Below are 21,223 nucleotides of genomic sequence, written 5' to 3'. Positions count from 1 at the left end.
TTGGGCCAAATCGTTTACCAAGACGGGGTTGCGGGGTCAATATATTTTGCTCTTATCGCTTAGTTGTAGCTGACTCGCAGATTGATTATGTCACATAGAGTAGCTTATTGACAGACATATAAACAGACTCAAAGCAAGTATCTATATCAAACTAGCAGCAATGGAGCATTACATCCACTTGTACGAGGAATATCAGATGCTGCTTTATCGGCTCTATAAAGCAGCCATTCAACCGGCGCTAGCAACCCCGGAACACCAATAAGCGACTCGGCTTAAGGGAAAGCTGTAAAAGGGAAATCTGTTGACCCCGCGGCCCAATTTATTAATCGATTTAACTCGCATGCGAATAATGCCTCAGGGTCGAGGCAATCAACATATGTTCAGGTCCTTGCCAATAGAAAAATGACCCGAACCGGAGTTTTGGACCCCCTTGCCATGAAAAACATGGCGAGCGGCTAGCCCGTTGCCCCAATATGACGCTGCGTCTTTGGAAGATACCGGTACCGCAGAGGCCACCTCTGGATCTATGTAAGTGAGTAGCTCCTTGGTGCATGCGGCGGCAGTTGCAGCCGCGTAATGCTGCCAGTTATCATTCTTATGGGAGTCGGCATAGTCGGAGATACCACGAATGACAATGCACGAGAACTCGGTCAGTAGCCCTGCTGCTTCCATCTCGAAGCAGAGGATGTTGCCGACGTTACGGATGATCTCACTTCTTTTCGCAGTACTCCTCACAACACGATCGCCAGAAGCGATTAATCCGTAGTGTATCTCGGGGCCTTCAAATTCGCGACACGACCTGGAGACGGATTTTTGTTGGTCACATTTCTTGCATGTGAAGTTCTGCGGGTCATGAGGATAATCCGTTTCAAACAGGACATCAAGATCGGCGGAAGGCCGCTCATAGACGGAAAGGCGTCTTCCCCTCTGCAACATCGCTGATACGAACTCCTCAGCCCTACTTTCCCTGACACGGTGGTCAGACCGCATCTTCATCACGGCACCTCTCAAAAGAGGCGGCGGTGGCGAGAGGAAGCCTTTAAGGGCGAAACCGTCATCGGTTTCTTTCCCCAGATCATATTGAACAACACCGCCGTATTGCCCCTCGGGCATGCTCACCACGACATCGCCCAAGCGGATGTCGTGCTTAGTGCTAGGAACTCCACCACCAATGCCGACGAGAAATTGCCACTTGATGCAGGAGAAGGTGCGAGCCATATTTGTGGCCACAATTGCGGCGGAGCCTTTTCCTTGGTTTCCGGGGAGGCACGCGAGGACCACGTTATGGCCCTGGAGCTCACCCAGGATATAGATGTTGAAGTCGCCTTCCTTTGTTGGAAGGCTGCGATGCTCGACATCTAACATGTATCGGACGGCGCTCATCTCGAGCTCCATGGCGCAAACAACTGCGACAGTGTATTCTTCGCAGGCCCGAGGGCTTCTCTGCACGTCCTGCATTATAATACTATCGAGATATTAGTGAAGCCATACCCACCTGGGAATAGTGTTTCTTACATTGAATTTTGATGCAGTAGAGGTTGAGTGGTATCAAGAAGTGGGAAATGATTATTTTGGGTGAGTAGGCTAAGTATCGCACTGAGCGTGCTTAAAGGGTTAAAGTGAATGTGATGAGCAGCAGCAAATGTGTTGATTGATTGTTGCTGTCTTTCGTGCGGGGTATTCCATTCCGCAAAGTTAGATTACTCACGCAGTTGCGTCCTGAGGCCGTAAAGATCATGCCTACCTACCCTGCGACACCAAGCCAGGTGTGGCGTGCTTGACGCCCGCTTACGTTCGCTGTCATAACACGTAGCCACCCAAGCCGGCTGATCTCTGGATGCCATATGCCGCACCTCTTTGCTGTATTCTCAGAGCAAGCCTGGACATGCCATCGCATCAGGTTTCGTGTTGACTTTATACGGCGGAAGTAGTTTTTGACTAGAAAGTCCTATTTACTGTCCTCGACCAGCGGGCCGAGCCGCGATTGCCGAGGAGGTCGCATTTGTTCCAACCCGAGCCAACTAAATAGCAAAAGTGGGATGCTCAACATCACAGAGCCGATGGTCATGTACCTCGACGGCTCCCATTGTTGTTGATCAGCGGGTAGGGAGTGTCAGCCTTGTTCATCCCGATCCAAATTGTTAGTTGAAACCTAGGTAGCCTGGTTCGAATCCCCCATCACTCAATTTAAGCCCCCTACCGCGCTACCCAACTGACCGGATTCAGTCCAGCTAACATTTACATATGTATATATTGCATTTTTGGCGCGTCTCCCTTCGCTCGACTCACCTTGTTAAAGAAGCAGCGGCACCGCCTAGACCGCAGTCTAACGAGCAGGCACCTCATCTGTTACCAGAGTCCTAGCCTAGCCAATGACGCATGCGCAGACTTCTTCGAGGTCTTATTGGCCCGTGCGCCGCCTCGCGCAGCCTGATCCTCTTTGTTGAGGTGAAGGCCACTGCCCGCCTAATCTCCACCACCTTGATCGTGTAGACTCTCGCGCCATGGAGTACAGACCCAAGAGACAGAGGCCTGACGTGCAAGCATCGGATGCGGAAGAAAGACGCGAAAAGCGACTGCTCACGCCGGAACATCGATCTCCACACGACAGAAGCGGGGCACCCAGCGAGGCACTCCGCAGGTCGAACGAGCCTGGTGTTCGACTGGCGTTTTACGGACAGGGGATTCAGAACTCGGGCAGCTTCCAAGTTGGAGGCAACCTAAATATCGGTAAAGATTTGACAGCGCATGACAGTGTTGATCGCTAACGAGCTCGAAGGAGTGCAGGACAATTCCAATAAAGATGCGGAGTTCTTTGCCGCCCTACGATCCACCGACCCCAGCGACGACAGGACGCGCATCCAACGGGAAAAGGGCGGCCTGCTGGAAGACTCATATAGCTGGATCCTCGACCACGCGGACTTCCGGCGATGGCGCGACAACGAAGAAAGTCGGCTACTCTGGATCAAGGGAGATCCCGGCAAGGGCAAGACAATGCTGCTCTGCGGGATCATCCAAGAGCTGGAGAAACTACCTGTGGATATGCGCCGCTTGTCCTACTTCTTCTGTCAGGCGACCGACGTGCGCCTTAGTAACGCGACGTCCGTGCTCCGCGGCCTCCTCTATCTCCTCCTCGATCAGGAGCCGTCGCTGATGTCGCACGTACGGAAGAAGTATAATCACGCAGGCAAACAGCTATTCGAGGACGCGAATCAGTGGGATGCTCTGTCCAAGATTCTGATCAACATCTTGCAGGACTACAGCCGACAGAGCACCTTCTTGATCATTGACGCGCTTGACGAGTGCGTGACAAATCGCGACCAGCTTCTCGACTTGCTCGTCCACATATCTTCTTTATCTCGAGCTAAGCTGATCGTGTCTAGTCGTAACTGGCAAAGTATTGAGGAGGCCCTAAACGCATCTACGCAGAAGCTTCGGCTCTGTCTCGAGTTGAACCATGAGTTGATCTCTGCCGCTGTTGGCCGATATATTGAATACAAGGTAGGTCAGCTAGTTCGGTCGAAGAAATATGACGACAAAACACGGGTTACTGTTCAGCAACACTTAGCCTCTAACGCAAATGGCACGTTCCTATGGGTAGCCTTGGTTTGTCAAGAGCTCGCAGATCGTAACGTCCGAAAACGGCATACGCTCGCCAAGCTACAGTCATTCCCACCAGGACTCGATTCTCTCTACCAGAGAATGATGAAACACATCCATGATTCTGACGATGCGGACCTTTGCAAGCAGATCCTAGCTGTTGCTTCAGTCGTATACCGCCCTGTCTCCTTGAAGGAGCTGACGTCTCTTGTTGTGTCACTCGAGGACATCGGTGACGACCTCGACACCTTGGAAGAAATCATCGGATCCTGCGGCTCTCTCCTGACTATCCGGGAGGGAGTCGTTTACTTTGTACATCAATCGGCGAAGGACTTCGTGCTCAACAAGGCATCCGATCAAATCCTGCCTTCCGGCATCGCGCATCAGCACCGCAGCGTCTTCACTAGGTCGCTGGAGGCTCTGTCAGGGACGCTCCGACGCGACATTTACAACCTACGCGTCCCAGGATTCTCCATTGATCAGGTCTCGCCGCCCGACCCTGACCCATTGTCTTCAACCCGATATTCTTGTATCTACTGGGCTGACCATCTCAATGACTCGGATCCCGCACAGAGGATGAGAGACCTACAGGACGGCAATATTGCTCATGCCTTCCTCAAAAAGAAGTTTCTATATTGGCTGGAGGCTCTCAGTCTGTTGCGCAGTATGTCGGAGGGAGTGCTGGCAATGGAGAAGCTCGCGGCGTTAGTAGTGAGTTGTCGTTTCATCTATACAGTGGAGAGACAGTCTAAGATGTTCGCAGGGAAACGTAGAGGCACAACAAGTGACAGAACTACTTCAAGACGCGCGCCGATTTATCCTTTCCCACAAACGGCCGATAGAGATTGCTCCGTTGCAGGTTTACGCATCAGCACTCGTTTTCAGTCCCACCCGCAGCTTAGTCAGACAGGTCTTCCTGGAGGAAGAGCCGGATTGGATCATATCGAAGCCGATTATGGAGGCAGATTGGAATGCTTGCATCCAGACGCTCAAAGGCCACGATGCCTGGGTAAACTCAGTCGTCTTCTCCGCAGATGGCCAGCGGCTCGCATCAGGGTCAAAGGATAAGACTATCAGGATCTGGGATGCCAGTTCGGGCGCATGCTTACAGACGCTCAAAGGCCACGATGGCTGGGTAAACTCAGTCGTCTTCTCCGCAGATGGCCAGCGGCTCGCATCAGGGTCAGAGGATAAGACTATCAGGGTCTGGGATGCCAGTTCGGGCGCATGCTTACAGACGCTCAAAGGCCACGATGACTTTGTAAACTCAGTCGTCTTCTCCGCAGATGGCCAGCGGCTCGCATCAGGGTCAGAGGATAAGACTATCAGGGTCTGGGATGCCAGTTCGGGCGCATGCTTACAGACGCTCAAAGGCCACGATGACTTTGTAAACTCAGTCGTCTTCTCCGCAGATGGCCAGCGGCTCGCCTCAAGCTCATGTGATGATACTATTAAGACCTGGGATGCCAGTTCGGGTACATGCTTACAGACGCTCAAAGGCCACGATGGCTTAGTAACCTCAGTCGTCTTTTCAGCAGATAGCCAGCGGCTCGCATCAAGCTCATGTGGTGATACTATTAAGATCTGGGATGCCAGTTTGGGCGCATGCTTACAGACATGCACAAGCCACGATGGCTGGGTAAACTCAGTCGTCTTCTCCGCAGATGGCCAGCGGCTCGCAAGCTCCTGTGGTGATACTATTAAGATCTGGGATGCCAGTTCTGTCAGATATAAAAACCACTCATGCATTGCTCTAAGTGGGGATCCTCATTTTTGTGGCATGTGGTGTAGTTGGTAAAAATCTAACAATTAAGAGTCTCAGTGCCTCTCGGGCGGGTCACCTCTTGACGTTCTGGGTTCGATTCCCAGCACCCGCACCCTTAAGTAAATTCTCAATAGGTAGAGAGGTTGTGTCATACTTCTAACATGGGGGTCACTCACACTTCAGGTTCTAGGTTCGAGTCCTAGCTTATTGGGCAGCTGGAGTGACCAAAGTCATTCCAGCTGAGGGGGTGTGTCAGATATAAAAACCACTCATGCATTGCTCTAAGTGGGGATCCTCATTTTTGTGGCATGTGGTGTAGTTGGTAAAAATCTAACAAGTTCGGGTGTATGCTTACAGACACTTCAAGGCCACGATAACTTGTGGGCCCCAGTCGTCTTCTCAGCAGATGGCCAGCAGCTTGCATCAAGCTCACGGGATAATAATATTATTAAGGTCTGGGATACCAGTTCGGGCGCATGCCTACAGACGCTTAAGGACCACGACAGTTCGATAACCTCTGTCGTCTTCTCGGCAGATTGCCAGCAGATTGCATCAACCTCATACGATGATACTATTAAGATCTGGGATGCCAGTTCGGGCACATGCCTACAGACACTTAGAGGCCATGACAGTTTAACAACCTCAGCCATATTTTTAGCAGATGGCCAGCGGCTCGCATCAAGTTCACGCGATCAGACCATTAAGATCTGGGATGCCAGTTCGGGCGCGTGCCTACAGACGCTCGATGCCGGCAGATTCATAACCCACCTTTTGTTCGATCCAATGACCAATTCCCGGCTCTCTACGGATATTGGAGTTTTGAACCTAGATCTATCCTCCGCCAATGCTGCACAATGCACCAACGCTTCCTTGTTAGACTGTAGCCATTACGGCTATGGTGTAAGCACTGACAGTATATGGATTGTGAAAGATAGGAAGAGACTGCTTTGGCTACCTCTAGAGTATCGAGCATCGAAATCAGCTGTGGCGGGGTCAACGGTCGCTATAGGCACTCATTCAGGTCGTGTTTTAGTGATGGAATTCTTACTCTAGTATTCTAGTCGGTAACGGGGTCCGTTACGGGTTTTAGGCCAATCACAACTATTGAATTCGACATGGGCTCCTCAAACTCGTAACGGGCCCCGTTACTGTCCAGGTCGTATTTACAAAAACGCGGAACGTGAATATCGATTTTTTATCCACTCAGACTGGAAACTAAATGTAGTATAAAACTTATCACCATTATATAAATACATACATTATAGCCTTTAGACTCAACTTATTTATATTCTTATGAGACTTTCTAGCTTGTTGTTGGTATATCCGTCTTGGAAGTTGCTGACCTCGTCGTCGGCCCCGAGCTTTGCAGCCAATCATGAATTTCGTGGTCAAGATCCATCCATTTTCAGAAGCATATAACCGCTAACTCATATAGGGCCTAGTACTACAGTCCCAAATCAACTCTAGTAGAGTTGGTTTTTGGGACCCAGTTCAAACCTAGTAGGGTTGATTATTGCCAGGGTGTAGAGTTGATTTTATATTATTACACATATAGAAAGGATAACGTGGTTGATAAGCATGCTGATCATCCAAGTATGCTGATCAAAAATTCCAGCCTCTAAACTTTAAATCCATTTAAAAACATAATAAACCATCTGATCAATTCAAACTACTTACCATACTCTTCCCCAGAGGTCTCAATCACTACCTGACAGGTCCTTGCATTATGCCCGGCCTTGCCGCATACACCACAACGCCGACCACCCGGTCGCTCTGACCTTCCTCGACCACCACTTCTCGATGATTCGGCCACTACCTGCGCATTAACATCCATCTGATCAATTACTTGCGATGCATCCTGTATAGTCATTGCCCCTCCTTTCTGTAGTCTAGTCCTTTTTGCCCTCCGGCGCCGGCTTAGTATCTCATTTGCATCTCGAAGATTTCGGACCTCATTCCTTAATAAGATAACCTTATGCATAACTGCCCTTGTTGCTTTAGTATTTGACTTTAAAGCTTCTATTATTGACTCTGGGGAGCTTCTTTTATGCCTTCTGATTCGCTTTTCAAGGTATTCAGATTGAGATTGGACCTCAATTGCTGTCTTGGGGGTCTTTGAAACCCATGGGGTTGATGGTTGGCTGACCTCCCCGGGAGGCGTTGGAGTCCGCAGCTGCACATCAAGCTTTGAGATCACGGTTTCTGGGTTAAGAGGAGCAAGTCCAGCTCCTCTAAAACTGCCCCGGATATTATCTTCTGTAAAAGTAGCTTGAAAAGCGGCATAAAAGGCCAGGAAGAACTCGGTCTTAGAAATATGGGTTATAGAGCATCTGATCAGATGCTCTATTTCTCGACCATATGCCTTTTTCAGCACTGCAAAGCACCCAATATCAAGAGGCTGGAGTAGATGGGATGCATGAGCAGGCATACAAAGTGTGATAATCTTGTGATCCCGGCAGTATCTCTCAAAGTCGGCGGAGTGGTGGCTTTCGTGACCATCAAGGATTAGAAGACGATAGGGACCAGTTGATTGGTTAGTTGTAGACCGATCAAAGTGCTTTAGCCACTCAAGACCTAGCTCGTTATTTGTCTACCCATTTTGGCTAGTTGCAATAACCCAATCGGCCGGGAGGTTGCTTTCTCGGTACCAGTTGGCAAGGTGATATTTGCCTGCACCAATGATGAACGGCGCGATCGATTGACCTTCCGCATTAATCGCCTGAATGACCGTAATCCATTCTCGATTTCCAGGCTGCACTGACTTAGGTCTTCCTTGTTTTTCTGAACCTGTGATAACCATTCCGGCCATAATAATGCCCATCATAAAGCCGGTCTCATCAAAGTTCCAGATATCATCTGATCGGATACCATATTTCCTGATTGTGTTCTGTACGAGCCTAAACCAGCCGCGAATAATAGATGGATCTTCACATTTAACTCTCTGGTAGTCATATCTCCGAAATAAACGCGTCTTTAGCTCTGGTTGTCGCTTGACGAAGTCATGAGCCCAGCGCTTGCCGACAGGTGACGCATCGCGGTCAGCAAGCAGAGAATTAGCCATTTCTTCCACAAAACGTAATCGCGAGGGAAATCCTCGCGAATCTAGATCAAGAATGAATTGGACTATTATCTGCTCCTCCAGGTCAGATAGTTTCCGTGACTTTGGAATCCAATCGCGTCGTGATTGAATGCCTTGCTGGCGGCGACGTAGGCGGCGCTCATCAATCTCATACATCTTTGCAGTGCGTCGGACACTTAATTTTGGGTTATTCTGAAGGGCCTGAAGAGCAAGAAGGGTTTTAGCTTCAATTGAAGGTTGTGACATGATAAATGGTTGAAAACTAATTGATCAGGTAAAATGTATGATGTAAGAGGGAAAAGTGCGGCGCATACTTGTCTGCGGCGCATGCTTATCAAACACGTTACTCTTTATCTATGCATTAACCCCCTAACATTAATATCTTTATGAAATTATATCTATTTTATCTGTGTATGCTTGTATTGCATTTTTATCTCTGGATATATAGCTTGAGGAATTGAAACCCTACTATCTAATAACCCATCCTGCCGACACAGTTGATCCATTGCTTAACGATCCGCGTTGATGTTGCCTTTCTGATGAAACATTGAGCCCCTTAAAACGTCAACGAACAAGTGGATACTCCGATCTCTACCCAGATCCCTATGAGACTCCAACACGTCCCCGACCGCAGCTATTGCGACAAGAGGTGGAGTAGTAGTAGGGTCATGCCCCCTATTAATTCTTCATAGCAGATCCTCATCAGATCCATTGACAGATTCCTCGCACTCATCCAATTCATCGTACGACTCTCCGGATTTCAAGGCATCCATTTCTCTGGTTCTATCGGTGTACCACATATCTTCGATCTCTGTATAGTCATGTATGCATTCATCTCCAGCACTGTGTATCTCATCACAGCAATGAGCCCGGCCATTTTCGTCGTCCAAACATATCCAGCCTGACTGTCCATCGTCAAAGACAAACTCTTCAAAACAGTTGTCGCCGCATCGAGGGGATCTCTTTTCATACAGATCTGCATCCTCATCTGTCCACTGTCGTGACTGCCGCAATAAGTCCGCCGCAGCATCGTGCCCACTTTGCTCTGCGAAGTGGACCGCTCGTACAAACTGAAGTTGTCCAGCTTCAGTGGTGAGGGCTCCGGAATGAAGCAGCAGTTGCAGCATATCAAGCCTTCCATGCTCTGCGGCTCCCTCTAATGCCGTTCTCCCACACTGTCTCGCCCCCCGAGCATTTATGCGGGCACCAAGATCGAGCAACTGTTTCGCCAGCCCAAGATTACCTTGGATAGCGGCAATCTGCAAAGCTGTGGCCCCTCTAAAGAATGATGGTGGAGCATTGAGATGTGCTCCGGCTTGTAGAAGGAGATCGATAATGTCCAAGTTGCCAAACTGAACAGCCATTTGAAGAGGGGACCGGTTGCCCGGTCGACCAATACCGGTACGATTGTATTCATTGGCGTCTGCCCCGGCCTTTAACAGGTAGTGTAGCACGTCTTTGTTTTCATTCCTGATGAAGTCACAGAGCAAGGACACCGTTTCCAGCGGATGCGGTGGGACGCCATCCAGTCGTTGCTTGAAATGTAATAGCCTCTCCAGGTACAGGCATGAGTAGTGCCCTAAACTTAGGACCCTTAACCAGGTAAGTCTGTCAGATCGGTAGCCATTTTCTAGCAGTTCAGAGAAACCCTTGGTGTCGTCCTCGGAGAGAGAAAGATCCCCGATGTCGTCCTCGGTGGGCTCGGAGACAGCCAGGGCGAGCGGATTAGCCTCGATAAGCATTTTAGGGTTTTGACGCCAAAAACTCGAATCGCAGTGGAAGAACACAATTCCGTCACCGTTGCTGCATTGAATTAATGCAGAATCCGGTTTTCCGAGATGTTCAAGGAGTTTTCGCACCAGCTGGATATCTCCCGATTCCGCAGCCAGACCAACCGCGGTGCCCTCCAGCAAATCGGCCTCTACTTTCTGGGGCCGGTTGGCTAAAAGCAGGTTGATGATCCGTATGTTTCCAGTTTTAACCGCTGCGCACAGCGACCCTGCGTCGTAGTACCCGGGCAATTTCGCAACCACCTTTTCGAGCAGTTTGTCATTGTTCAACATGATTGCTGCGTCAAGAGTATGCCCCCTGTTCTCATGTGTGTCAAATAATCTTGTTCCATGACGTAGAAGAAGTCGGACAAGGTGCCGGTCTCGAATCGTCATCGCTTGAAGGACCTCCCCTCCACGTACCTGTGCACCTCTCTCCAGGAGAGTTTTGACAGTAGCAAGTTGTTTGGCTAAATCTCCAGTCCAGGTATATCTTAAAGTACAATGAAGTGCACTCTCACCGTTAGGGCTTGTTTCATTTGCGCTTCCGCCGGCGTCCAAAGCAGCTAACAATGCTTTATCCCACCACATTCTGGCAAACCTGACAACCGAGCCCCGGGGCAACACAGCACCCCGTCTGATCAAAAGCTCAAGCCAGCCTGGGGGATATCCAAGACGAAAATACTTCGGGTAAAAATCCAAATCCAAATACTTCAAAAGATATTGTAGAGCCGTTACAGGTTGTCCGCTGCTGACATTGACCTTAACGAACTCCTTGCATAAGGCGCAACAGGCTTGTGCGTCTTTGGAAGTCATGGGTTCATTGACCGAGAGCCCATTCTCGAGGAGGTACTGCAAAAGATCCAAATGGCCATGATGGCATGCAATGTAGATGAGAGCAGCTGATAGCCCGCCATAGAGCTGAAGAAGCAATTGGCAGGTTCCCAGGTGACCTCTGCTTACTGCTGCCTGTAGAGATGTAATGAGTTTCAGGTTGGGAGAGCCGCCAGTAGGGCTGATGCCATGGAGAAATAATACCACATCGGTATTTCCTGCGCTAGCCGCTGCGATGAAAACATCCTGAGTAATAAACGCCGACGTCGGCCTGGATGGATATTGGACCTCGATATGACGCAAGATAGAAGTCGTAGCATCAATATCGACCGCAGCAGCGACGCTCAAGGCGGTGTCGTGACAGATTGGGTATTCGGCTCTGGCTGTACTGGCAAGAAGATACGGTCCACGTTCCACGACTTGTTCGACGAGATCTGGGTCGCGTAGCTTGATGGCTGCATGGAGGACCTTTTCTAGGTTGGTCGAGCGAGTGTGCGGTAACAAGAGCTTGATGATCCGCACTTTATTGTCATTAGGGCCTTCATAAGCCAGCATGAGATCCATGAGCGATCTATGGTGAGACCAATTACCAGCAACATCGGGGTCAGCACCCGCAATCAGGAGAAGCTCGGTCAGGTCGGGCTGTGCAGCTCCAACAGCTCGCTCGAGAGGCGTTGCGTCATGCATACGGATATTTGGATCTTGGCCTGAAGACAAGAGCCACTTGATCAGGCCCAGAGCTCTCTCCCGAGTGTTTTTCTCCCTTAATACCATGCCACCGGTGACGGCGACAATGGCGGCTCGGAACAGGTTGTCCATGAATGCTCTGACAGTCAAGCTTCGTTCTCTAACTCCTTTGAGGTCAAGCGCGGTGTTCAGAAGACCAGCGCGAGAGAAGAGGTCAAAAGTTGCTTCCCATCGTTGGGCACTCCAGAGCGGGTCCATCGCATTATTGGATATCTGATAGATGACGATTCTCAGGCACTCAATCATAGGCTCTATTCCGGAGCTGGTGACAAGAACATGGACGGTTTGCAAGTGCTCTCCGGGATAGAACTCTGGCATCTTTTTGCCGATATTGGCAGCTAATCTCGAAATTCGCCTCGGTGCGTCAATTGTTTGAACTCCCCGGCCTTCCGCGATTGTTTGCAAAAGGGTACCAACATGTGGTGTCTCAGGCTCAGTCATCGTGCTAGACTGAAGAGTATTTACCTGACCAAACTTTGACGCCCCTAATTTTTCAGACCATTAGCTCAAGGCTACATCTCTTTTCATGATTTGACTCACAGGTTAGGAAGATGTCTTGGAAGTTAAGCCATGGTAATGTGCTTGGCCACTCGAACTCCATGGGGAATGGCGGCGGAGTACAGACGATGAGCTGCGTATTCGTTGGAGAGAGGGGAGGTGGGCTTTCTGTGTTACGGCTTCCAATGTCAGAATCAAACAGCTCCCACGACAGTTTCCAACTTTCGGTACCACATGCCTAGAGCAGATCGAGCGAAAATGCTCACATCGCGATGACGGTTTGTCTCCTTGTTGACTGTCGACTGTTTCAATCGCTTGCCGCAGTGAATTACTTCGCTATCCTTGCCTTGGCGCTTCCGTTTCGTGATGACATGATCAGTAGACTTCCATGCCTCGTCGTCGATGTTCTTTGACATCTTCCATTTCTTCAATTTGTACTCCAGTTGGGCCTTCCTAGAAAATCGGTCAATTCACAGTAGCGGCCTTGAGGGTAGAGGTACAGACGTAATCGGAAGACCTTTGCCACACAGTAAGGCTGTGAGGTCTTTGAGAGACATGTCGTTTGCGAGGTAATGTCGTCGAATCAATCCCTTCACCTGGAGCCATTGCTCCTCAATGGGACGGCGTCGCGGTTGCTCCATGGGTGAAGACTCAAAAGTAACTTCGACAGTGCAGGTTCTGAACCGAAATATAAGTGACTGGGATTGAATTTTGAACTGCTAAATATTGGGGGACAGTAGAGGAGGCCTGTGGGCTATTTATACCTAATGAGGCTCTGCAGTGTGTAGAGGTGATTGGCCCCAACCAGAATCTGAAATACAGTGACGCGACCACTGCGTGTACTGGAACGCCCAGTTAGGCGTGGTAAGGCGAATCAAACACAAAATGACAATATGAGGTCAGCAACCGGCTCGCGTATGAGTGGCTCGTTCCAGAATCTGAAAGGCCATCGGTAGCGGCCGCCTCTCGTTGAGTGGCTAGATCCAGAATCCGAAGAAAAAGGTGGCAGCGTTTAATTGGCCAACTCCAGAATCTGAAAGCCGCTTGCAAGGATGCTGCCTCGCCAAGTGGTGGGGCCATGAACCTAAAAAGTTGCTCTTGCCAGGTTGTTGGCTGTTGCCAGAATCTGAACCATTGAGCAGTGGCTGTGTGTTCTACAACCCAGCAGAACCACAAATCGTATAATCGGGGAACTAGTCGTATTCTTTTTTTTTTTTTTTTTAAATATAAAACTTCCCTTGCGTGACCAGCCAAGCGACTTGCATTGCCTGTCAATGGTTCATATGGTCAGCGAGCATCAACACATCACCAAATCCACCTTGACTTGAAGCGCCTTTCGTCCGAGGCTTTATAAACCGGATTCACTCTTTGACAAGTCTTACGACCGAGATTTACCATTTAACCTTGTCACCTATTCTGTCAGCCTAATAACATCCCGCAAAAAGACAATTTTCAGGTTCTAAGATGAACATCGAGGCCATCGTCGCCATCCTCACATTGGTAGTCGCCCTGCCCCCGACAGTTTATATCATCAACAAGTGGTACAAAAGAGCCAGAAACAGAACCCCTTGTAAGTACCACTGGATATTCTGACCAAGTATGTAAGCTGAGCTAATAGGGCCTCTAGTGCTTCCATCAACCCACTCACATAGGGATATGAGGCCAGTGAGACGCCAGTCGCGTCTCCTCTACTCTATGACAGATCAGGCTGTTATTTTAGGCCTTCAACTAGAAGAGGGAATGCTGTACGAGTAAACTCAATCGATTGGACTATTGAGTTAAGGTTCTTTCCCTGAGGCTATGTATTGATGCCGTGTGATTCTGAAACGCTGCTGCATTGAAAAACAGTTCTGTTATTGCTAGTCCACTATTGCTCAAGATGCATGCGCTTCATCACAACAGCAAACTCTACAACTACTTAGAGTTAAGTTTAGCTAATGTTGGAAAAATAATAATAAAATATAAAGTATAAAATGCCTGGAGGAACTATAAAATAAGTTCCAAAAGGTTCCTTAAGGGACCGCAAGGTGGCTGCACCTAGAGGATTTATTAAGAGACGGAAGAAAAGACTTACTAACTGGCCTTGACCAGACAGCGGCTAATAGGCAGACAGGTGTTGAACCAAAGGACCTATGTTATTGAGTATTATCCTCATTATCTGAGGTTCTAATCTGCAAAATGCGCCTCGGAGGGAGACTAAGCCGATCACATGACTAGATGCTTCTCAACTAGGAATAGCTTCAGATTACCCACCAAAAGAGGGGTCAAGACAGCCTCAGATAGCTCAATCAAGCACAAGACAGACAATCGGGTCCAACAACAGGTACCTATCCTTCTAAAATTAGATAGGTTACTATTATAACCTAGGTATTATTCACAGGCGATTCATCATAAATCGGCCTAGTGCTACAGTCCAAAATCAATTGTTGTACAATTGATTTAATTTACCCCACTTTACAGGGGGTTGACTTGAATTTTGACAAGGGGTAGCCTTGAATTTTAAAAAATGGTCTAGGGTTAGGATAGAGTGGACCTCAACAGGGGGTTGACTTGGATTTCTGATTGGTGCTTGGTTACACGTTCAGGCATGACAACACTTTAACAGCAGCGCGTCAAGTTCTGGCTCCGATTCATCAGCGTCCGTCGCGACAAATGTGATATCGAGCCAGCAACTAATGTTGGTTGCCTACAGCACTGATTCGTCAGACCATGACACTCAAGCCTTTGACCGAGCTCGGCCCTTCTAACCCTATATATCCGTTTATGCTTCTTTCTCAATATCGGATTCTTGTTTGTCAGAAATGTCAATATGCATGCTTGGCCAGAGAAGTTACCACCCATCTTGCCAAAAAGCATCCTGGAATCGACCTATGGACCCGGCGCAGGCTAGCGGAATCTATCGAAGTGTTACCAGATGTGCTTCGAACCCGGGCCGAACTACCTCAATTACAATATCCACTACCAACAAATGAACCCATTCCTTGCCTCGCCCCACCTAAGCTTGATGTCCTCAAATGCCGACACTGTGGTTTTAATATTCGCCAGGTTCAGGCGATGCAGGAGCATTGTACCAAACTTCATGAGTGGGTCAATCCCAGAAGCAAAGGAAGGCCACCCATAGGACATCAGGCGGCCGAACTTCTGCCATGGATAGAAGGTGTTGCATGCCAACGATTCTTCCCTTCCCGAGAAGGCAGCAAATGGTTTGAGGCCAACATACAGACAAAAATAAAGGCAGGCAGGCCGAAGGCAAAGACAAGTGCCAAGAAACCGCAAGGAACGCCCTATGTTCTTACATCTGAGGCATCCACCCATCTACAACAAGTTATAGATCGGGAAGCCAGGTATCGAGAAGCTTTGAGTCAACCCCGGACGACTATCAATGACACAGGCACCGACACATTTGCCGCTACAAGCTTGTGGCTAGACCGAACACAATGGCCTTCTATCTACCGAGGGTCCCGACGAGACATTCTGCGCGCGCTGATCAGACTACCCAATCGCCATTCCCTCCACGCAGACTACACCTTGGGACAGGGCAATTCGAAAGGGGCGCCGAATCTTGTTAGCCCACGAGAGGACGAACAGAAGATCTCATGCATCGTGAGAGCACTTGACTCGGTGATAGATCGTTGTGAGGATACGGTTCGCGGTACTAGTCACAATATTCTCTGCTGGCTGCTCAGCTCGAGGCTGCAGAGTCGCCGAGAGCTTGCTTTCAATCTCGTGGCAGAGACGAGTAGCGAGGTTAGATATCGAAGGACTCAGAAGCAATTCTTGGCTTTTATCCTACGAATATACCGAATGCCGGATGACTCTCGACAAGCAATGACGAATGTGAAGATAAAGCCCGAGATCGCCACACAGTTAGATCGGATCTGGGAGCACAACATTTGGAACCATCTCGACGTGTCGAAAGGAACATGGCCGGTCATGAAAAAACGGGGAAGCCTTCTGGTAGGAATACACTCTGGTCCCATGGAAGGCCAATCCACTGATGTTCATCCCAACACTCGAGCTTGTCAGGGATCAGATGGGAAAGAAGGTGCAGAGGACGCCGAAACAGATGATGAGAACGTTGAAGCTTGGGAACTTGAGGATGACGATGACGATGAGAGCGACTACGACGATTCTGGATATTATGACGATGTTGAGGGGAACACAGCTGGAACCCAGCAGAATCTATTCGCAGGGGCATTGGGGGACTCTACTGCATCTGCAAGCGGACAATTCCTCGAACTGTTGTTTCAGCTATGTGTTATGCTCAGCACCGAAAGTTATGTCGATTGGCAACCAAGCTCTACACTGCTTATATATTTTAGCGGTATTCTTGGATTTTCTGCAGATTGTCAGAGATTCCAACTCGCTCGACAATATTGCTCCAAGCTGTCAGCAATAATCTATATACAGCGTATGTTATTCCTAGAGCAAGCATTGCCTCTACGTGAATATCAGTCTATTGGTATCCCACAACGGCCGGACGCTGGGCAATTCGAGTGCTTCAATGAATTCCGAGCCAAGTACATGGTTCTAGGCTCACAATACCCATTGGCGGAGCTGATAAGTCTTAGAGATTTTGGGCGCAACATCGCACGCACTGAACCACCATCCATGCTTTTCCACTGGAGCAACGATGGTGAGACAGTGTCTCATGCCACTTTTCAAATAACAATGAACAACTTTCGCAAACTCGCAGACTATTTCATTACACAGGCAGAAGCGCTATGTGATCAGTTGATGTTTGGTCTACATCCTCACGTTGACTTATCAAAGATCAAAGACGATATGTCTAGTTCAAAAAGTGGTTACAGCTTCATTAACTGCCCTGGGAACGGTCTTGAGTCAGCATACCTGGAGCTATTAGTCCATGCCTATACTGCAGGCAAAGACGGACTAGCTAAAGACGGGGTTTGGAAGTGGCATGCTGTAACAGCGTATTTAAAACAAGTCAGGAAGATGGAGGAGCAGCTTGCTGGTGGTCTTTACACTGCATGTGGCCAGACACCACGAGTCAGAGAACTCTTCAGCCTCGAGTACGAGAATGGCCTGAATACAACTTGTGGGGTACATGTTTGGGGTGGCTATATGGCATACATCATCTGCCATCATAAAGCAAAGCGACTGACGAATCGCGAATTCTATGTGGTGCGATTCCTTCCGGTCAGACTGGGTCACGTTCTGTTCAAGTACCTTGTCTATATTCGACGGGTTGCTGATCTACTACGCCGCGAGCAGCTCGGTACCGATAGGAGCGCCCAACAGTGCTTGCAGACACGATTACTATTCCATCACAACGGGAGGCCTTGGCCCACATCTCACCTGACAGACGTTGTTGCGAAGGCGACTTTAGAAGTATGGCAACAAAGGATTAATGTACGGACGTATCGCCAGCTGGCCATAGCAGTCACAGAGAAACATGTTCGCGAGGTGTATATCCCGTTCAATAGGCATGACGACTACAGCGATAATGTTGACATTAACACTATATTCGCTTGGCAGAGTGGGCATCGGCCACTCCAGCGTGGGATCACATATGGACTAGATGGAGCGTACCCATCCAGACTTCAACCATCGCTTCTACGATGCTATGAGTGGGCTTCGGTCCGTTGGCATGAGTTTCTGCGCCAGTCAAGTAAGAGCTTGCCTTTTAAACCTGAAGGAACACCCATCAGCCCAACGTCATTTCCATCCAATAGGAAGCGAATTATCACAGAAGTCACTGCGGACCATATACCTCCAATGGATGAAGCTTATTTGACAAAAAGACAAAAGGGTAGCGGACCGTTGACAACCATGAGTAAGGAAGATGTGCAGTCTATACCAGCAGAAGGTTGGCAAGGCAAGCATGACTTGATCTTACCTATAACATGTAATGAGGCCCTACCCCAAGACGTGCGTACCGGAAGGAAATACTCTGAAGTCACGGATGGAGTTCTCCATGTGCTTGATGAGCCTCAAATTCTGCTTTGCCTCCTCTGTAGAGGTGCTGTTCGACCTAGTACTACAATCCCAAATCAACTCTAGTAGAGTTGATTTTATTGACCCACTTTAAACCTAGTAGAGTTGATTATTGCCAGGGTGTAGAGTTGATTTAACACTGTCCTATATACAGGAGTAGTAGTGCTGATCAGAACAGGGGTTTGCCAGGGGTTTGCCACAAAACGCGACACTAGACAGTCTCGTTGTTGATCAAAGCACTATCATTATTCAGATCTTACTACTAGTCACCGAGTCACTATGACAGCTTTAAACTTGCAATCTGAACCGTGCAGTGTAATTTATCCCTACGTTCTTCTCTCCACATACCGTCTTCTCGTGTGCCAGGTTTGTGCGTTCGCCTCTGTAGCCGATGAGGTTGCTACGCATTTGAGAACACGACATCGCGATATACAGCCAGAGCGTCGACAGGAGCTGGTAGAGAAGATAAAACAGATCCCGAATATTCTCCACAGTCGGGACGACCTACGTCACTATTTACAGTACCCAACGGATACAATTCAACCCATTCCGTATCTTGCGCCACCGAAACCAGACGGTTTGAAATGTCGTGCGTGCGGCCACATTGACCGTCGTATTCAGAAGATCCGGCAGCTGGCGCCGGTAGCAGTGATCGGAATGGTCTGGTCTGGTCTGGTCTGGGGGTCCAGACCAGACCAGACGGGGCCCCATAGGGACACGCCTAGGCGCGCCTCCACTCCTGAACGCGTAGGCGTGCGGATTATGTCAGCCCTCAATTTGGCCCAAACTCCACTGTCGCGGTTCTCAGGGGCTGCACCCATTGCTGCTTTCGCTGGCCACAATTGTAGTCCCCAAGTGCGGGCTTCATTATGGCACAAACGGCATTTCCTGATGATGTGCTCCCGCCAGAAGGTACATACGACTCACGAGAGGCTCTGCTCACCGCTATCAACGAGTGGGCAGCACCGAGAGGATACGCGTTCATAACTGGAAGATCTTCACGATCTACTAGCGGCAGGCAGATTATCACCTACGCATGCGATCGATGGTGTCGTCCGCCTAGCGTGTCAAAAGATCGCCAGCGTAAGACTACTACGCGAGGAACCAATTGTCGGTTCTCAATTATCGCGAAGGAATCCCTAGATAAGGCGACTTGGTCTTTAAGGCATCGTCCGGACAGCCGGTTTCATTTACACAACCACGAGCCAAGCTGGCACAAATCGGCCCATCCAGTCCATCGGCAGCTCTCTGATGCAGATAAGTCGACAGTCAGCCGCCTTACGAATGCAGGAGTAGCGCCAAAGGATATCAGGACTTATATCCGCCAGAATTCGAACACCATTGCAACGCAGCAAGATATTTATAATCGTATCGCAGATAGCAAACGAGAACTTTGTGAGGGTCAAAGTACTATACACGCCTTTGCTAACCAACTGGATAAGGAAGGGTTCTGGAACCGAATGCGGCTTGATTCGGATGACCGAATCACGGCGGTGTTATTCGCCCATCCAGAGTCATTGGCATACCTTCAGGCCTACCCAGACTTGCTTTTTCTCGACTGTACATATAAGACAAACAAATACGGGATGCCACTGCTTGACATGATTGGCGTCGACGCCTGCCAGCGATCGTTCTGTATAGCCTTTGCATTCCTTAGCGGCGAGACTGAGCAGGACTACCTATGGGCCTTGGACCGGCTCAGGTCCCTGTATGAACTCTGCCATACAAGGCTTCCATCGGTCATCCTAACAGACCGCGATAAGGCTTGTATGAACGCCGTAGAAATCTGCTTTCCATCCTCAATTTCACTCTTGTGCCTATGGCATGCGAATAAGGCAGTCCTCCGTTATTGCCAGCCGACATTCGTGCGCCACCAACAAGGATCAGAGGCCTACCAGCAAGGTCTGGCCGATTGGAATGAGTTTTTCAATCACTGGCATTCGATCATGAAGTCACCGGATGAAAAGGCATTTGATCAGCGCGTACAAGAGCTTGAAAGGCGCTATCTACCACAATACATTGAAGAGGTTGGCTATATCAAGGCCAATTGGCTCGATCCGTACAAGGAAAGGTTAGTGAGGGCTTGGGTTGATCAACATCCTCATTTCGGTAATGTAGTCACCTCGCGGGTTGAGGGTATCCATGGGCTCCTTAAGAGCCACCTCAAGAAATCCACGCTAGATCTCTTCGAGGCTTGGAGGGCTATGAAGCATGCGCTTCTCAATCAATTAGCCGAACTGCAATCTAATCAAGCCAGCCAGCAAATGAGAATACCAATCGAGCTCTCTGGATCACTATACAGTGCCATACGGGGCTGGGTATCTCACGAGGCTTTACGCAAGGTGGAAGAACAGCGGAAGCTACTCCTAAAAGAACACCTGCCCATTTGCACCGGTGTATTCTCCAGATCTCACGGCCTCCCTTGCGCCCATACTCTCAAGGCTCTACAAGAACAAAATCAGCCCCTTCGCCTGGAGCATTTTCACACACATTGGCACCTCAATCGCCATGGTGTTCACCGGTTACTACTGGAGCCTCGGCATCGACCCGATCGGATAGCCGCCGGTTCGAGTACTAGTAGAACACAATCAAGCACCCAGAGAGAGCCAAGTGCATTCGAGGCAGTTCAGGCAACAGCACGGCCAAAGGCACAACCTAAATGCAGCAGATGCCACCAGATAGGTCATACAATGACTTCAAAGACATGCCCTCAACGATACGAGGAGCTTTTGAAGCCACCAGCATCGTCGGCGCAGGCAAGACCATTGCCGACGACATCTTCATCAGCATCATCCTTGCACGCAGGAGAAGCTCCAAGACCAACGTCTTCAGGATCATCAGAGCAGGCAGAGTCAGTGATAGATAGTGCCAGTTGCATTATCGTCAGTCTCGACGGCGCGGACAATATAGTGCCGGCAGCATCATCAGCAGCACCACCGGCACAGACAAGGATAATGCCGACATCAAGGTATG

General features: G+C 49.3%; 6 protein-coding genes across 6 annotated transcripts; 4 read left to right on the top strand and 2 right to left on the bottom strand.

Moving 5' to 3' along the window:
- Window positions 1–369: 369 nt before the first annotated feature.
- On the bottom strand, window positions 370–1,458 carry BKA55DRAFT_514608 (pfs domain-containing protein; the record flags this gene model as incomplete). Its single annotated transcript, XM_046187977.1, has 2 exons — window positions 370–1,146; window positions 1,231–1,458. 2 exons carry the CDS (start codon window positions 1,456–1,458, stop codon window positions 370–372), a joined length of 1,005 nt encoding a protein of 334 aa, XP_046048024.1.
- Window positions 1,459–2,131: 673 nt separating this feature from the next.
- Window positions 2,132–5,591, top strand: BKA55DRAFT_66651 (uncharacterized protein). Its single transcript, XM_046197781.1, has 5 exons — window positions 2,132–2,140; window positions 2,227–2,730; window positions 2,780–4,311; window positions 4,364–5,499; window positions 5,556–5,591. Exons 2-4 carry the CDS (start codon window positions 2,505–2,507, stop codon window positions 5,396–5,398), a joined length of 2,793 nt encoding a protein of 930 aa, XP_046048023.1. The 5' UTR covers window positions 2,132–2,140; window positions 2,227–2,504; the 3' UTR covers window positions 5,399–5,499; window positions 5,556–5,591.
- Window positions 5,592–5,996: 405 nt separating this feature from the next.
- On the top strand, window positions 5,997–6,644 carry BKA55DRAFT_571828 (uncharacterized protein). The gene has a single exon (XM_046193102.1). It carries the CDS (start codon window positions 6,149–6,151, stop codon window positions 6,416–6,418), a length of 270 nt encoding a protein of 89 aa, XP_046048022.1. The 5' UTR covers window positions 5,997–6,148; the 3' UTR covers window positions 6,419–6,644.
- Window positions 6,645–8,792: 2,148 nt separating this feature from the next.
- Window positions 8,793–13,002, bottom strand: BKA55DRAFT_571822 (ankyrin repeat-containing domain protein). Its single transcript, XM_046193101.1, has 4 exons — window positions 12,797–13,002; window positions 12,531–12,741; window positions 12,335–12,460; window positions 8,793–12,279 (listed from the first exon to the last, which is right to left on the bottom strand). The coding sequence occupies exons 1-4, from the start codon at window positions 12,896–12,898 to the stop codon at window positions 9,131–9,133; spliced, it is 3,588 nt and encodes a 1,195-aa protein (XP_046048021.1). The 5' UTR covers window positions 12,899–13,002; the 3' UTR covers window positions 8,793–9,130.
- Window positions 13,003–13,524: 522 nt separating this feature from the next.
- Window positions 13,525–14,423, top strand: BKA55DRAFT_571820 (uncharacterized protein). The gene is made up of 3 exons (XM_046193100.1): window positions 13,525–13,862; window positions 13,920–14,209; window positions 14,367–14,423. Exons 1-2 carry the CDS (start codon window positions 13,757–13,759, stop codon window positions 14,045–14,047), a joined length of 234 nt encoding a protein of 77 aa, XP_046048020.1. The 5' UTR covers window positions 13,525–13,756; the 3' UTR covers window positions 14,048–14,209; window positions 14,367–14,423.
- A 467-nt stretch (window positions 14,424–14,890) lies between these two features.
- On the top strand, window positions 14,891–18,369 carry BKA55DRAFT_571819 (uncharacterized protein). Its single transcript, XM_046193099.1, has one exon. The coding sequence runs from the start codon at window positions 15,002–15,004 to the stop codon at window positions 18,314–18,316; it is 3,315 nt and encodes a 1,104-aa protein (XP_046048019.1). The 5' UTR covers window positions 14,891–15,001; the 3' UTR covers window positions 18,317–18,369.
- The last annotated feature ends 2,854 nt before the right edge of the window (window positions 18,370–21,223 follow it).

The sequence above is a fragment of the Fusarium redolens genome, assembly GCF_020744475.1.
Source record: "Fusarium redolens strain MPI-CAGE-AT-0023 chromosome Unknown BKA55scaffold_10, whole genome shotgun sequence".
NCBI classification, from domain to species: Eukaryota; Fungi; Ascomycota; class Sordariomycetes; order Hypocreales; family Nectriaceae; genus Fusarium; species Fusarium redolens.
This window is presented reverse-complemented; position numbering and strand designations above follow the sequence as displayed.

Excerpts from the sequence above, each read along its gene's own strand:
- BKA55DRAFT_66651 (XM_046197781.1), top strand. The coding sequence starts at position 2,505 with ATGGAGTACAGACCCAAGAGACAGAGGCCTGACGTGCAAGCATCGGAT. Across the intron at positions 2,731-2,779 it reads TGGAGGCAACCTAAATATCG|GAGTGCAGGACAATTCCAAT; the intron begins GTAAAGATTTGA and ends ACGAGCTCGAAG. Across the intron at positions 4,312-4,363 it reads AGAAGCTCGCGGCGTTAGTA|GGAAACGTAGAGGCACAACA; the intron begins GTGAGTTGTCGT and ends AGATGTTCGCAG.
- BKA55DRAFT_571828 (XM_046193102.1), top strand. The coding sequence starts at position 6,149 with ATGACCAATTCCCGGCTCTCTACGGATATTGGAGTTTTGAACCTAGAT.
- BKA55DRAFT_571822 (XM_046193101.1), bottom strand. The coding sequence starts at position 12,898 with ATGGCTCCAGGTGAAGGGATTGATTCGACGACATTACCTCGCAAACGA. Across the intron at positions 12,742-12,796 it reads GGCAAAGGTCTTCCGATTAC|GCCCAACTGGAGTACAAATT; the intron begins GTCTGTACCTCT and ends TTTTCTAGGAAG. Across the intron at positions 12,461-12,530 it reads TTTCGCTCGATCTGCTCTAG|AAAGCCCACCTCCCCTCTCT; the intron begins GCATGTGGTACC and ends GCCGTAACACAG.
- BKA55DRAFT_571820 (XM_046193100.1), top strand. The coding sequence starts at position 13,757 with ATGAACATCGAGGCCATCGTCGCCATCCTCACATTGGTAGTCGCCCTG. Across the intron at positions 13,863-13,919 it reads AGCCAGAAACAGAACCCCTT|TGCTTCCATCAACCCACTCA; the intron begins GTAAGTACCACT and ends TAGGGCCTCTAG.
- BKA55DRAFT_571819 (XM_046193099.1), top strand. The coding sequence starts at position 15,002 with ATGACACTCAAGCCTTTGACCGAGCTCGGCCCTTCTAACCCTATATAT.